The 13,191-nt window shown below is 47.5% G+C and overlaps 1 protein-coding gene across 3 annotated transcripts in view; it reads left to right on the forward strand.

Annotated features, from left to right (window-relative positions):
- FGF13 (fibroblast growth factor 13) overlaps positions 1-13,191 on the forward strand; it is a gene marked incomplete at both ends in the record, with an annotated part of 244,521 nt that overhangs the window by 176,768 nt on the left and 54,562 nt on the right. Inside the window, one exon of one of the 3 annotated variants that reach the window (XM_080624793.1) lies at positions 11,528-11,714. The exons of the other annotated variants lie outside the window; for them this stretch is intronic. Within the exon in view, the coding sequence (XP_080480919.1) occupies positions 11,528-11,714 (187 nt within the window). Of the gene's footprint in view, positions 1-11,527; positions 11,715-13,191 lie in introns of those variants that run through there. 3 annotated transcript variants of the gene reach the window in all.

Here is a 13,191-nt window from a genome sequence, read left to right on the forward strand (position 1 = left end):
ATATTGCTTTACCCTCACTGGTATGTGGGGTTCAGAAATTTGGATTTTAATCGGTGGGATTTCCAGTCTACTAATTGTGTCCGGAGAATACCAGACATCGGGGTTAATTTGTTTTTGATCATCCACGGTCAAAGGATAAGCAGACACTGTTAGCTCTTGATTTTTTACTTTAATTTCTAATTGCAATTCAACAATTAAATCTCGCCCCAGCAGATTAAATTCTGCTTCAGGGACAAGCAAGAGTTCACCCATTCCAAATTTATTTTCAGTTTCGAATATTACATTTTTTATTTTGCTTACTTTAAAGGGTTCTCCTTTTGCCCCAATTACTTGTACTTTTTCAGGGGAAATTTTATATCCCTCGGGTATTTTTCTAATAGTCGATTTTTCAGCCCCAGTGTCTACTAAAAAGGTGAACTCTTGTTTATGGGGACCTATTTTTAATTTTATCAAGGGCTCATGATGACTCCGGTCCCCTAAGATATAAAGCCCCTGACTTTCCTATTCCGTTTTTGATATTTCCTCATCCCTGATCCTTTCTCTGCAATTCTTCTTTATATGTCCCTTCTTTCCACAATAAAAACAAAATCTCTGTTCCTTCCTTACTACTATGTTCCCCTGTTTCGTTTCAGCAGATCTGTGTTTATTTGTCTGCCCTTTACGATCCTCTCTGACCGCTGCTACCATCATTTTTATCTGTCGCTTGCTGCTCTCTTCCTCTCTCCTTACATATACTTTCTGAGCTTCCCTCAATAATTCATCTAACCCTCTATTCTGCCAGTCTTCTAACTTTTCAATCTTCTTTCTGATATCCTCCCACGATTTTGCCACAAACTGAGTTTTGAGGAGCGCTTGCCCTAAAGGGTCGTCTTGGATTTACCCCGGAGTACAGCTGAAGACCTTTCCTCAGTCGTTCCAGCCACTCAGTAGGGCTTTCATCTTTCTTCTGCATTTCATTAAATGCTTTATTGATATTCTGGCCACGGGGTACTGCTTCTCTAATCCCCTGAATTACTATAGTTCTTAGGTCCTGCATATGAGTTCTATGCACCAGATCCTGATTATCCCAATTAGGTCTTTGGAGTGGCCATTTAATATCTGCTTGAGGTCCCTGAGCATGTTGAGCATCCCACAATCTCATTCCTGCTCCTCTAATCATGCCTCTTTCCTCGGTAGTAAATAATTGACCAAGGATAGATTGCATTTCATCCCAAGTATAAAGGTTTGGTCCTAAAAATTGATCTAATCTTTCTGCCACTCCGAGTGGGTCCTCAATTAGGTTTCCCATCTCGGTTCTTTTAAAATCTCGTAGGTCTGCCGAGCTTAGGGGTACAGAAATATATCCAATCACAGGTTGAGGTCCCCCCATGGGCATTTCCCTTAAAGGATACATCTGAGCTGCCCCTTTTTGACTTCTAGTCACACGTCTAGGGGGAGGGGGAGACCCTTGTTCTGATTCTGGTGGGGAAGTGGGTGCTCTGGGGACCTCTAGAGGGGCTGTGGGAGCAGGAGGAGGAATATAAGGAGGGGGGGGTTAGAAGGATTTCATCTAACTCTTCCTTCTTTTTCTTTTGTTTAGTTTTTACTTCATTCAGTGGATAAAGTCTAGCTCCTGGTCTTTTTAGCCACACTTCTGCATACTGACTTTCCTCCGGGTTAAGGGGTTTTTTATTATTAACCCAGAGGTTTAATTGTTGTCTTACCCAATCCTCTTCTGACCCACAGACCGGCCAAAAGACATTTTTAGAAATCTTCTTCCCTCCCCATATCTTAGTACAATATTCTATCATTTTCTGCTTATCTTTCCCTAGGGTTCCAGGAAAATATCTCCAATTGTCTAAGATATATGCCAGAGGGGTATTCTTAGGTACAGTGGGTACCCTTCCCATGGGAGTCGAAGGCTTGCTGCCCTTCGCCCCCATCTTCTGAATTATCCACAAACACACACTCACTCTCTCCCCTTGTTCCTGGCCCAGTCCCTCGCGGGAGATGGGAAACGCAGTACTTAAGGGTCCGCACTCGCTTGGTTCAGTATGTCGAACCTCTCATTCGTTATAATTCAGGAAACCCAATCCCGCCCGAACGGTAAACCCGCGAAAAAATTCGCAATATACTTACGCGTCCTGCGTCTTCGTCCGGACTCCCGTGCACAGAATTTTTATGGGATTTTTACCGGTTTCTCCTTTGCTCATTATTCTAGAATTTAGGTTCGTCGGTAAAGGCGAGGTAGGCTGTCGGTCGCGGGGCCGCGGATTGCCGCGGGGCGCCTCCCCGGAGGACAGAAGCCCACCGTTCCTTATCCGAGTCACGGCACCAGAATTAAGAACGTAGAACTCATATTTGAAGGGTTTGAGATGTCCAATTCCAATTCCAGTCCAAAGGAGGTACAGATACCAGCAACTTCTGGGAACCGCATTTCTCGCTCCAGTCGTATGAGGGGAACTTCTTGGAAATGCTACAATGAGTATATTGAGCACTGCAATGTTCCATGACTTCTGTGTGGCTACATGTTTCATCTGTGCAGGCATCTTTACAATTAGACTCTTTAACCTCCCATAACAGCCTCATATAGGAGACAAGAAAATGCAAGGAGATCTTCCTTCATTACAGTTACATGCAATGGGCTGAGTGGAATCGATTGATAACATTGAAAGATCAGGCAAGATAGCTTCTTACAATTCAGCAGGTTTAGTTCTGTGCCTTAGAATCTAATTCTGCTTTTTGTTGTTTCTTCCCAAGAACAACTCCCAGGCCTTGGAATGTTGTGTTGTAGATGAAGCTAAAGCAAGTTTGTTTGTAAACAGGATTAAGCTGACCTCAGCTAAAGGATAAGGACATTGAGATCCTGATGGGTTTTGTGGCTCGTTAGAAGCATGTTATAATTTTTTATGAAACAAGTAATGAAGATCCTTGCAGGAAGAGGTTTAAAAATGAGAATGATGAACAAAGGGAAGATGTTTGAAGGGAGAGGACAGAAATCCTGGTGCTATATCATCATCTGCTAAGTATGGTCTCTCGGCTGTGAGTTTAGCTGAGCATGATTTAGCAGTGTGACTGAGGAGTGGGGAAGGCCACACATATGGACTTGAAATTTAATTAAAATGGTATTATATTTGATTTTACTTCTGCAGCTGAATCTATGAGTTTCATGGTGATTTTAGGTAGAAATTGAGCTATAAATTGCAGTTATCTACTTTCTCTACTAACAAATGTGTCCCTATTGTAGTTCAGCTGGACTTAAGTGAGGAGTAACAGTGCTCAGCTCAGGCAGCTTCTGCTCCTCTGGTTTCTGAGCATTGTTTCTCTGCATAGCAACAAAACCTCCCTGTGCTTTCTGGTGAGGGCTGAGTCCCCAGAACTGTTCCAGCCGCCTAATGCGAATGCTGGGAGCAGCAGCAGATGTTCTGCTATTAGCCTCCTTCTCTGAATTGACTTATCTGAATTTCTTCTAATTTGCTTATGTCGAATTTGCATACACGATTTTTCTAGTCTCCAGACCTATTTAAACCCACTACAGCAAACGCTGGCTTGTGCTTCTCGTTCCCATTTTGCTGGCAGATGTTATTTGTGAGTGTTGTTTGCAGAAAGAGTGAATATAACTTGTGATGATGAATTCCCCTCTGTTTACTTCACATTGTATTTTTCACCTCAAAATCCCTGTGTGATTTATAGATGTCACCTTTGCTCTGTTCTTGCCAGCAGCAGCTCCTGCTAGGCCTGGAGGTGTCACGAGGCCAATTGCTGGAAGGTATCTGTGTGTGGGAAGTGCAACTGTGTGACTGCTCGGGCTGGTTTTATATTCACATGTGTTACTGAGCATTGCCAGAAGCAAGAGGCTGAGCTACATGGACCTTCACTAAGTGATTACTTGGGTTTGGTGGTGGTAAATACTATTTACTGTAAAGGTGCATTAGGTAGATTACAGTATGAATCACCCTACAACAATAGTTCAGTGAGGCAGAGGTGGTGTTTTCCTTCATGCAGCTGTGAAAATAATGGTGCTTTTTGGGGATGGGAACAAATTGCCATCTGGAGGTGCCTTTCTGTCTTCCTTCTTAGTTGTACAGCCAGATATTTGGTCCAATGAGCTTAGATAAACCTAACTTGTGCATTACTGAACTTAGGGCAGGTATCTCTTGATATGTCACTATTGATACCATGATGATTACAAGGTGAACTGAGACAGAACACAGAAGTTCAGAGTCATGGCCCTTTTCCTAATCCTCAGGAATATGCCTTCCTTCTGGTTACCAAAACAGAGACAAGCATTTTTGCTGGTGTAAACTGGTTCCGGTTCCTTGACAGTACAAGGCTCACTTGCATATTCGCAGAAGCATCGTCCCAGTGCAGCGTCTAGCTCCAGGAGATCCAGGCCTCCATCCAGGACATGGCACTTTTTCCTCAACATCCCTTTCACTGGGGACCAGCTCTGTTCACATTTTCCTTTGTCTGCGTGAAGCTGGTGCCATGACCTCGGCAGTCACATAAGAGTCACAGAAAACCATGGCCAGGCTCTTCTGGTCCCAGCACAGGTCATTTGGTTTCATTATTAGAAAACAGATGGATCTTACATCACAAACCAAGCAAGGCTGGCATCCATCACATGAATTGGGCTCCATGGTGATGTGAAGTAAGGCAGAAGTTAACTTCTGAGCAAAGCAAGGACCACGGCTGTGAGAAGCTGGTAGAAATGGTTGGGTGCAAGTGGTAGGAGGAGAACTCTCAGAGGCTTCAATTTTGTCTGATTTTGTCAAGTTTTTGACAAGAGATGAGCCATCAGATCTATGAAAAGGTGGGAAAAGGTCTATTTGAGGAGTGACAATCTCTAGGCAACCTGCTTTGGGTCTGCGAAGGACTATTTACAGTGTTTTGTCATGTGTAAAGTGGCCTTATGTTAAGTTTGACAGAGGCACATAGCCCGTGCTTCTCGTGTGTCCCATGCTGAGATGTAAATATTTCAGGGATGATATGCTGTCATTTACATTGATGTTTCCAAGAGTCATCACGCTGAGAGGTGAGCGAACAGCTACTCCGGTGCATACTGATGCAGGAGTGCTTTTCGCTGGGGCTCTGTGGTGGGCAGAGAGAAATCAGTCGGTCACTGCTGCAAGTTCCTGACTCAGGTTGGGCCCTTTGGGACACTGGAATAACGTGTTCCCAATGTGGGAGCCCACAGAGCTGTGGGAGCTGATCTCTTCTGTTTGTTCTCTGACCTTTCCCAGCTGATTGGCACTGATCCTTTATGCACCGGATAGACGGTCTTTTGTGGTTGACATTTTGGGAGGACTGAATATGAAGGCAAAAAGAGTTCCCTTTTTCTCCCTTCAAACAATGCCCTCCTTTTCCAAAACTTGCCTGCACCACCAGGTCAGATCAAACCCGGTTTTAACTGAGACAGTGCTATAAAGGAATCGGAATTCACAGCTGGGAAGGGGCAGAACTGGGATTTCTCTCATTAGTATTTGCTCTGAGGATCTGAAAGGGAACTGGTGTTCTTGGTGTGAGACGTCATGGCCATCCTGAGCATGTAGTGGGGCATATCAGCCATGAAGAGGCCCAAATTCTTGTCAGAACAATGAACCTCTTCCTAACAAACTCATTGAGGTCAGATCAGAGAACAGGATTAGGGCATGAGAACCTTCTGAAATGCATAGGCACATCATTGTTTTTTAACTGGCTTAGTAGTCCTAGGGAGATGACTCACACATTGAAGACAGGGACGTGGGTCTGTTCTTTGCTGGATGGGGGCCGGTTTTGGCACATCCACCACTGTGCACCAGTTGTACTGGTGTCTCTCCTGGTGTTGGGGTTCATGATTCTGCACACCAAGAAGACAAAAAGTCACCCAAGGTGTCTACCGCCTTGAACAAGTGGGATTTTAGATGAAGTGGGTCCAGGTGACATGTCTGCTTTGGTGTCACAGGAATCTAGTCTGATTTTCTTCCTGTCACTGAGAAGGGCTGCACAGTGCTCTTGTGCAAAGAACCGTGGCACAGACACACACAGGAACATCCATGTCACTATTCACAAGTGCCCCTATTCTCTCAACACAAAATATTTCGTTTACAGCAGTACAGCTTGTATAAAGTCTGCAGCTGGTTCTTGAAGCTGATCTTTGCCACTGAGATTAATTTCATGGTAGCCCAGTTGCTCTGTTGATTAAAATACCCCCAATTTGGAGCTGTTGGTCTGGAGCTTCCTGAAGGCCCAGCTCTTCCACTAATATCTTTTTGGACCTTGAAGTGAGCAGTAACCCTCAAGCTGACTTCATTTGGCTCCTATGTGGCACAGAACTAGGCTTTGAGGGGCAGTGAGCCGGGATCTGCAGTGCCCGGGTCCAGCACGGAGCTGGCTGCAAAGGAAAGGCTGAGTCATTTCCACAGGATGCTTCACAGAGGAGCTAAATGATGCGGGGCTTGGGTCTGAGCAGCTCTGCTTCCTGGTGAATAGTAATTCTGTTTACTTAGAAGAGGAAAAAATCACTGGGGGCCTCAGTGCTGCTGTGTCATACCCGGCTCAATGGAGTCTTGTTTATCTCAACCTGAAAGAGGGATAAGTGATTCCGGTGGCACTTTTGAGAAAATAATTCCCTATTTTGGGGCAATGTAAACTTATAGATACAAGTGCTGAACCTTTTCTCTTTCTGCTTGTTCTGTATCTACAGTAACACATTACTCCAGCAAGAACAGAAGTGCCTGGGAATGGGATCCTGACATCCTATGCCAGCCTCGTGTTTTTTGACACACTAAAGCAGTTTCAGGCTTATAGATGTAGAAGGGGGGTTTGGGGGTTGTGTTGGGCTGAGTGAGGTCTGGAGCTGGTTTGTGATTTTCCTTCTGGTCTTGAATTTCATGCAGTGTTTGTTTTGCACAGCATCTACCTGTTTATATGGGACCTATAAGTTTAGATATTAGGAAGTTCTTCCTTGTGAGGAAGCCCTGGTACAAGGTGCCCAGAGAAGCTGTGGCTGCCCCATCCCTGGCAGTGTTCAAGGCCAGGTTGGACACAGGGGCTTGGAGCAAGCTGCTCTAGTGGAAGGGGTCCCTGCCCATGATGGGCAGGGGGGTTGAAATTGGATGAGGTTTAAGTTGCCTTCCAACCCAAACCAGTCTGCAACCATACGATGCAGAGCACTTGGGTCCCTCAGTGAGTCTCTTGTTGGGCTCATGTGCCCATCGCCAGTGCACTTGAAGAAGCAGCCAGAAAGTGCTGCCTCTCCTCCACCTGTTCCTGTCTCCGACAGTGATGCTGCACTGACACACCATTCTGTGCTCCATCACATCTGTCAACATTCATGTGCCAATACCGCACAGGCGACTGGCAGTGGGGAGAAAGGAGTTCCTCTGCTCGCAGGCTGCAGCTGGCACCAGGCATGCTGCAAAGCTGTTGTTGCTTGTCAAAACCTGATGCTTGTTTCATGACAGGGAGGTCTGGAGCTAGCTTGTGGTTTTCATCCAGTCTCAGTTTTTGTGAGGGTTTGTTTTGCTCAGCATCCACCTGTTTATATAGGACCTGCTATAATTCTTCTCAGGATGGATTCAAACGCATGGGGAACAGCAGTGATCTGAGACCTGCCAGAGCACAAATGGTTCAAGGAGGATGGAGCTAAGTCCAGAAGGCTTGCACTTCCCTCTTACTTGGTGAAACAGCCACTGGTGCTTCAGTTTGGACCAGTGATGTGAGGTTGATGTCTTTTCCTGCAGGAGCCAGGCAGTGAGGGCAGCACACTTGATGTTGGTTGAAATAACCATGTCCTGCATTAGTCAAAAAGCCAGTCCTGGTCCAGGGGCTGTGGTACCAAATTGCAAGCTTTACTTTTCCCCAATCCAGGCAACTTCCGGAGGTTCAAGTGGGCTTTAATGATCAGAATCGTGTTAAAAATCATCAGCATAAACTCAACAGATGACTGGGAGGAAAAAACATAAATCAAAAGCGGGTGAGATCAGTGTCTATGCCAAAACAGGGGAATTGCTGCTGGGTCCGATCCCAGCTCCGTGTCCATGATGATGCTGTCTCCAACAGTAACTATACAAGTCAGTCCCATGGTGATTTCTTAAGAGGTGTTTAATTCATGATTGAAATGGGGCTGGCAATTTACTCTTTAGCTTTAAGTGTGCCCCATTACAATATTAGACACAAAGAAAGAGGATGGATGTTCAAGGAGTATCCAATTGCCTCTACATTCAAAAAGTCACTTGGAATGTTATGTTATTTTATTGTACCTTTTTAGCATGGTGGGGAGTGAACAGCTCTTGCTGTTCAAAGAAAATAAAGCTGTTCCTTGGGATTTTTATATCTGTAACACTGAAGTAATCCAAAGACTGGTCCTGTACCAAAGACGTTTTCCCAACAAGATCCTCATTTTCATGATCCATTTATAGTAAATGAAGACATGTTTGTAGGAGTACTGAGAGATGGAGAGGCTGATCAGGCAAAAAAAACCTGGAGGGCTGTTTTTGAAACCTAAATCTGATTATGCATATGGGCTATTTTTATTCCTCTCTTTAGTTATCTGTCAAGGAACATTTGTGCAAATTAATTTCCATTATGGATTTTAAGCGTACGGGCTGGAATCCTGGCAGAAAGATATCCCAAATTCTGCTTTTATATCCTGCTTTCCCCATGGATTTCCAAGCCTAGCCAAAGTCTGAGTTCTGGTTAGTCATTGGGACCATGAAATGTCATCTGACCTATAGGACAGAGCACAATGAGACAGCTTCACTTTGATCTGAAGATCAAACGCTGCTTTCCAAACTGGAATATTTATAAAGTAATGAGAGAGTCTTAGGAAAAACAAGTCTCGCTTATGACTGCATTGGAAGTGGAAAGATGGCAAAATTCATAGTACGTTACTGGCGAGTTGAGTAGGATGAGTTATTACTAATAATAGCCAACTGTCTGTCTCTTGGGTTGGATTTCACATGTCTTATGTGGACTGGCAGATGAAGGTAGTGGTGGAACTTGTGAATTGCAGTTATTTTTACCCTACGGTTTAACCTAAATAAGAAATGAGCAGGATTTATTTAATATATAGATGTGGATGCCATGGAGTGCCTCACAAACAAAGGTGAGTGTGTGTAAACACCTATACGTGTAGGAGTACATGTATACTTATATTTCTTGCAGAAAAGAGGTATTGTGGATAGGTGTGAGGGGCTGCCAAGTTCAACATAGCATGGCAGCTGCCGAGGTCTCAAACTGCAATAGAACACATAGTACTTTCAGTCAGACATGGTCTTAAAGCCTGTGCATTATGGACATTTCTGTTTTTAAAGCCTGGCCATGCAACCTATTTGGTTGGTGCAGGAGTTCCCAGTTGGAGGAAGCAGATTTGGACCCCTGATGAGCTGTTCCTAGTCCAGGGAAGGACTGGAATGCAGAGGTACAGCTTTTGAATTGAGCTCTTTGAAGTGAAGCTATGGGGTGGCATGGTTTCCAATGGGCTTGTCTGGGATCTCAGGGAGGGAGGAGAGCACCTTGGCTTTGCCAAGGGCATGTGGAGGAGAGGAAGAAGAGGCAGGTGTCTTGGGAAGCTTGGCTGAGTTGGAAAGTGCATGAGGAAGCTGGTGCTGTCCCACCAACCCACCTGCATGGGTTCTGTCTCCATAGCCCCAGTGGAACCCTGGGCAGTTGTAGCCCCAGTTGAGCTCAGCTCCTGCAAGAAATCAGCCCAAGGCCTCCCCTCTCCGCTCACAGGACATCCCACCCTGCCCCAGTGCCTCCAAGCCACTGGAATCCCTTTTGCCTCAGGGATAAATGCTTTCAATAGTTGTTTGTCTTCAGGGCTTCAAATCTCTGTTGCGTTTTCTAGCCTGAATGGGCTTTATTTTATGCTCTAGCTGTTGAAAGAAGAAGAGAGGAATGGGTTGCAAAGAAACCCCCCAGGACATCCTTCTTCGTATGTCCTGGAGCATGGTTGTGTGCACGGTTCAGTGTCTGCTGTGCAGGGCATTAACTACAGCAGGGCATTAACCACAGCACAGAGCCAGGCTCTGACACCAGGCTCTGCTCCCAGCATCGTGGCACCGCTTGCTTCTCCCTGCTCTGGTACCCCTGCAGCCTGGTCCCCACTGCGAGCCTGGCCTCGGCGGGGGGCGGGGGGGCAAAGAAAGAGGAAGAACATGGCAATGATGAGAAAATTGGTTTTTCTGGTGGATTTTTCATTCTCTGGAGCTGAGAGCAGGTTTGGGGAGGCAGGAGAGGCAAAAAGCCTCCAATAAAGCAGGGAGGCAGGGAGGGGGCCATCCTGTAAGGATAGGAAAGGCAGGGAGAGCTATGGCTGGAGCCCCCCTGCCTACCCCCCTGAGCCACCTTTCCGCTCCAGCCAGGTGTCATCGCTCCGCTGCCCCAAACGCGGTGCCAGCTCTTTGCTCACCGCAGTCACGTCTGTTTGGGCGTCTGCACCATCCCGGGAGGCGGCTCGGTCAATAACGGGTCCCCCCTGCTCGTGGGGCTGGCGAGGGTGGGCAGCCGGGGTGCGCCAAGGTCCCGCTGAGCCTCTGCCTGCACCCCGGGGACCCTTCCGCAGCGAGAGCCAGCGCTCGGTGGGAAAGGAGGAGGAGGAGGAAGAGGAGGAGGGGAGGGTGCTGATAAGGGGCTTGCTGCGTCGCTTCATCTCTGCACCCAGCGCACACCCTCGGGTGTGTGTGCGCGGGGTGCTGCGGGTCTGTGCATCGCTGCCGGGGGCTCCGGCTGCGGCAGTCGCGACGCGGAGCTGCCGGCGACCGGGCGTGCGGGGAGCCCAGGCTGAGCGACAAGGCTGGTGACAGGGGTAGCGATGCAAAACCAGAGCTCGTCCGCGGAGGGGAGGCTGCGCTGGCAGCGGCACCCGTGAGGAGCGGAGGGGAAGAGGCTTCCCGCGGCATTCAGCAGCGGGCAGCCGAGGCTCCAGGCACCGGCACCTCCTCCCAGCCTCTCCACCACCACTTGCTTCGGATGTCGTCCTAAGGGAGAAGAGGGGGAAAAAGGATCCAGAACACCCCCGCCCCTGCCACTGGACAGCCCCTGCTGGAGTCTAACAGGTGTCTGCTGGGATTTGAATGGGGAGGGGAGGGGTGGGGAGAAAAGTTAACTGGAGAAATCGGGGCTGGGAGAGATGCGCTGATCTTGCACCAAGTGGATGTGCCCTGTCTGCATGTGAATAGCACGTCTGGAGAAGCTCGCAGGGATGTCTTGCAAGTGATCCGCTCCATCTCCGTAGAAACGCTCCCCACTGCCTGCAAACTTTCCCCTGCTCCGAGTTGGGAGGAATAAGAAAGCATCAGAAAAACCCATAAAGGTGGAAGATCTCAGCGGACAAAAACGCTTGAGCTAAACTGTTGCATCCCAAGCCGGGGCTGTGGTGTGAGCAGTTCGCCGGTGTCTCCTGGGCTCCCAAGCCACTTGGCGGTGGGTGGCGTTGGCCGAGGTGCCCGGCAGTGTCCCTGGCACTGGGGACAGGCCGAGCAGCATGCTGGCTGTGGCACTCGTGGCCGGCCAGCACACCCCGTGCGCCTGACCCGCCGGTGGTGCCGGGGCGGTGGCGGCCATGGCTGCAGCCATCGCCAGCTCCCTGATCCGCCAGAAGAGACAAGCCAGGGAGCGGGAGAAGTCCAATGCCTGTAAGTGTGTCAACAGCCCCAGCAAGAGCAAGGGAAGCTGCGACAAGAACAAGTTGAATGTGTTTTCCAGGGTCAAACTCTTTGGCTCCAAGAAAAGGCGAAGAAGGCGACCAGGTTGGCAAGGGTTATGTCTTTGGGGGGTTGGTTTGTTTAATCGATTGCAAACTGGGATGGATGTGCATCAGGTTTGGGGAAAGGGGGACCGGTGTCTCAGGGTTGATAAAATGAAGGTGCAGGTATTGCCACTCCTGGCTTGTATGATCTGAGAGACATGGGTACCCCATGCCAGTCCCTTCCTCTTTCGTGTTCATCTGGTTTATCTGGATAACACACACCACTGCCATCTGCCACACTTGCACACCCGTGTGCACCCATGTACTGGTAATTCAGTAGCCTGGCTCCCTGTTACACATACGCATATACAAACACACGTGATTTATTTGTGGGGGAGATGTTAGCAGGGGAAGTTCCCACACATGCACCTCCTTCAGTTGTATATTAAATAACTTGGCACTGTAGAGATCTGGTTTTATCTTCCTGCTTCGCAGAATGCCTGAGCTGTGCTTCATTTGCTGATTGCAGACAAGGCTTTTTGTTTTCGCTGGCACCTTCCAGAGTTTTGCTTCAGTGCCCTGTTCCTTTCTAGGAATCCCATACTTGCAGCAGCCCTGCAGACATGATGCTCTCCGTGTCAGAGGGGTGAAAGATCAGGCATGAAGACTCAGTCCCTGATCTGAGTGGGGGTTTTGTACATGGGAGGAGCAAAACCCTCTGGTAATGCCGCTATCGCTTTGTTGTGCTGAAACATTGATGCTGTTGGCCACTTAACCTGCCTTTCTCAGCAGGCACAGAAGAGGTGTCTCGCTCCCTGTTTGCAAACACTTTGGGGATGTATTATAGCTAAAAAGCCAAAGTAAGGGCTGGATTAATTTGTTGTCAAAAAGTCGATAGATAAGAACTGTGCATCCACCAGTACCCTTATTAAAGGTTGCTACTAGGAACTGATACACTTCTACAAACTATTGTAAGCTTTTGCCTTCAGTTTCTACTAAAATCAAGCACAGTAGCAGAGCTCCCTAACATCTTTGATTACAAGCATGAGGACTCTCATCCAGACATTGGCTGTTGGAAATGACACCTCATATCTTCACAGTATGCTTATCTCTGAAGTAAGATGCTGTGGAGCAGGCTGCGGAGGTGCATCACCTCCTGACAAGCAGAATTGTGTGCAGTGACTACAATGCAGATGTCATTGGGATTCAGTGGAAGTAGAGCTTTTTTGCAATTACTCCTGGTGCATTTCCTAGATACGTGAAATGACAGACTTGACAGCAGGTCCTGTTGCTGTGTACTTTGTGGTCTCGAACGATCTGAAACCATGTGAGATATCTTGCTTTCGAGCTGTGAATTTGAGGATGGTGATGATAAAAAGAAACCTATCCAAGCTATGCGTTGTTTTGATCTTCCTTCTTCTAGCTGATGAGGTAATTACCTCAGCCCTTATGGTAATATTTATTTTGCAGCTCCACACATTGCTGGTTTTCAGGGTTCCCCCCTCCGTTTTCCATATGTTCATTGAGTAGTTTATCAC

The sequence above is a fragment of the Psittacula echo genome (genome assembly GCF_963264785.1).
Source record: "Psittacula echo genome assembly, chromosome: 8".
NCBI classification, from domain to species: Eukaryota; Metazoa; Chordata; class Aves; order Psittaciformes; family Psittacidae; genus Psittacula; species Psittacula echo.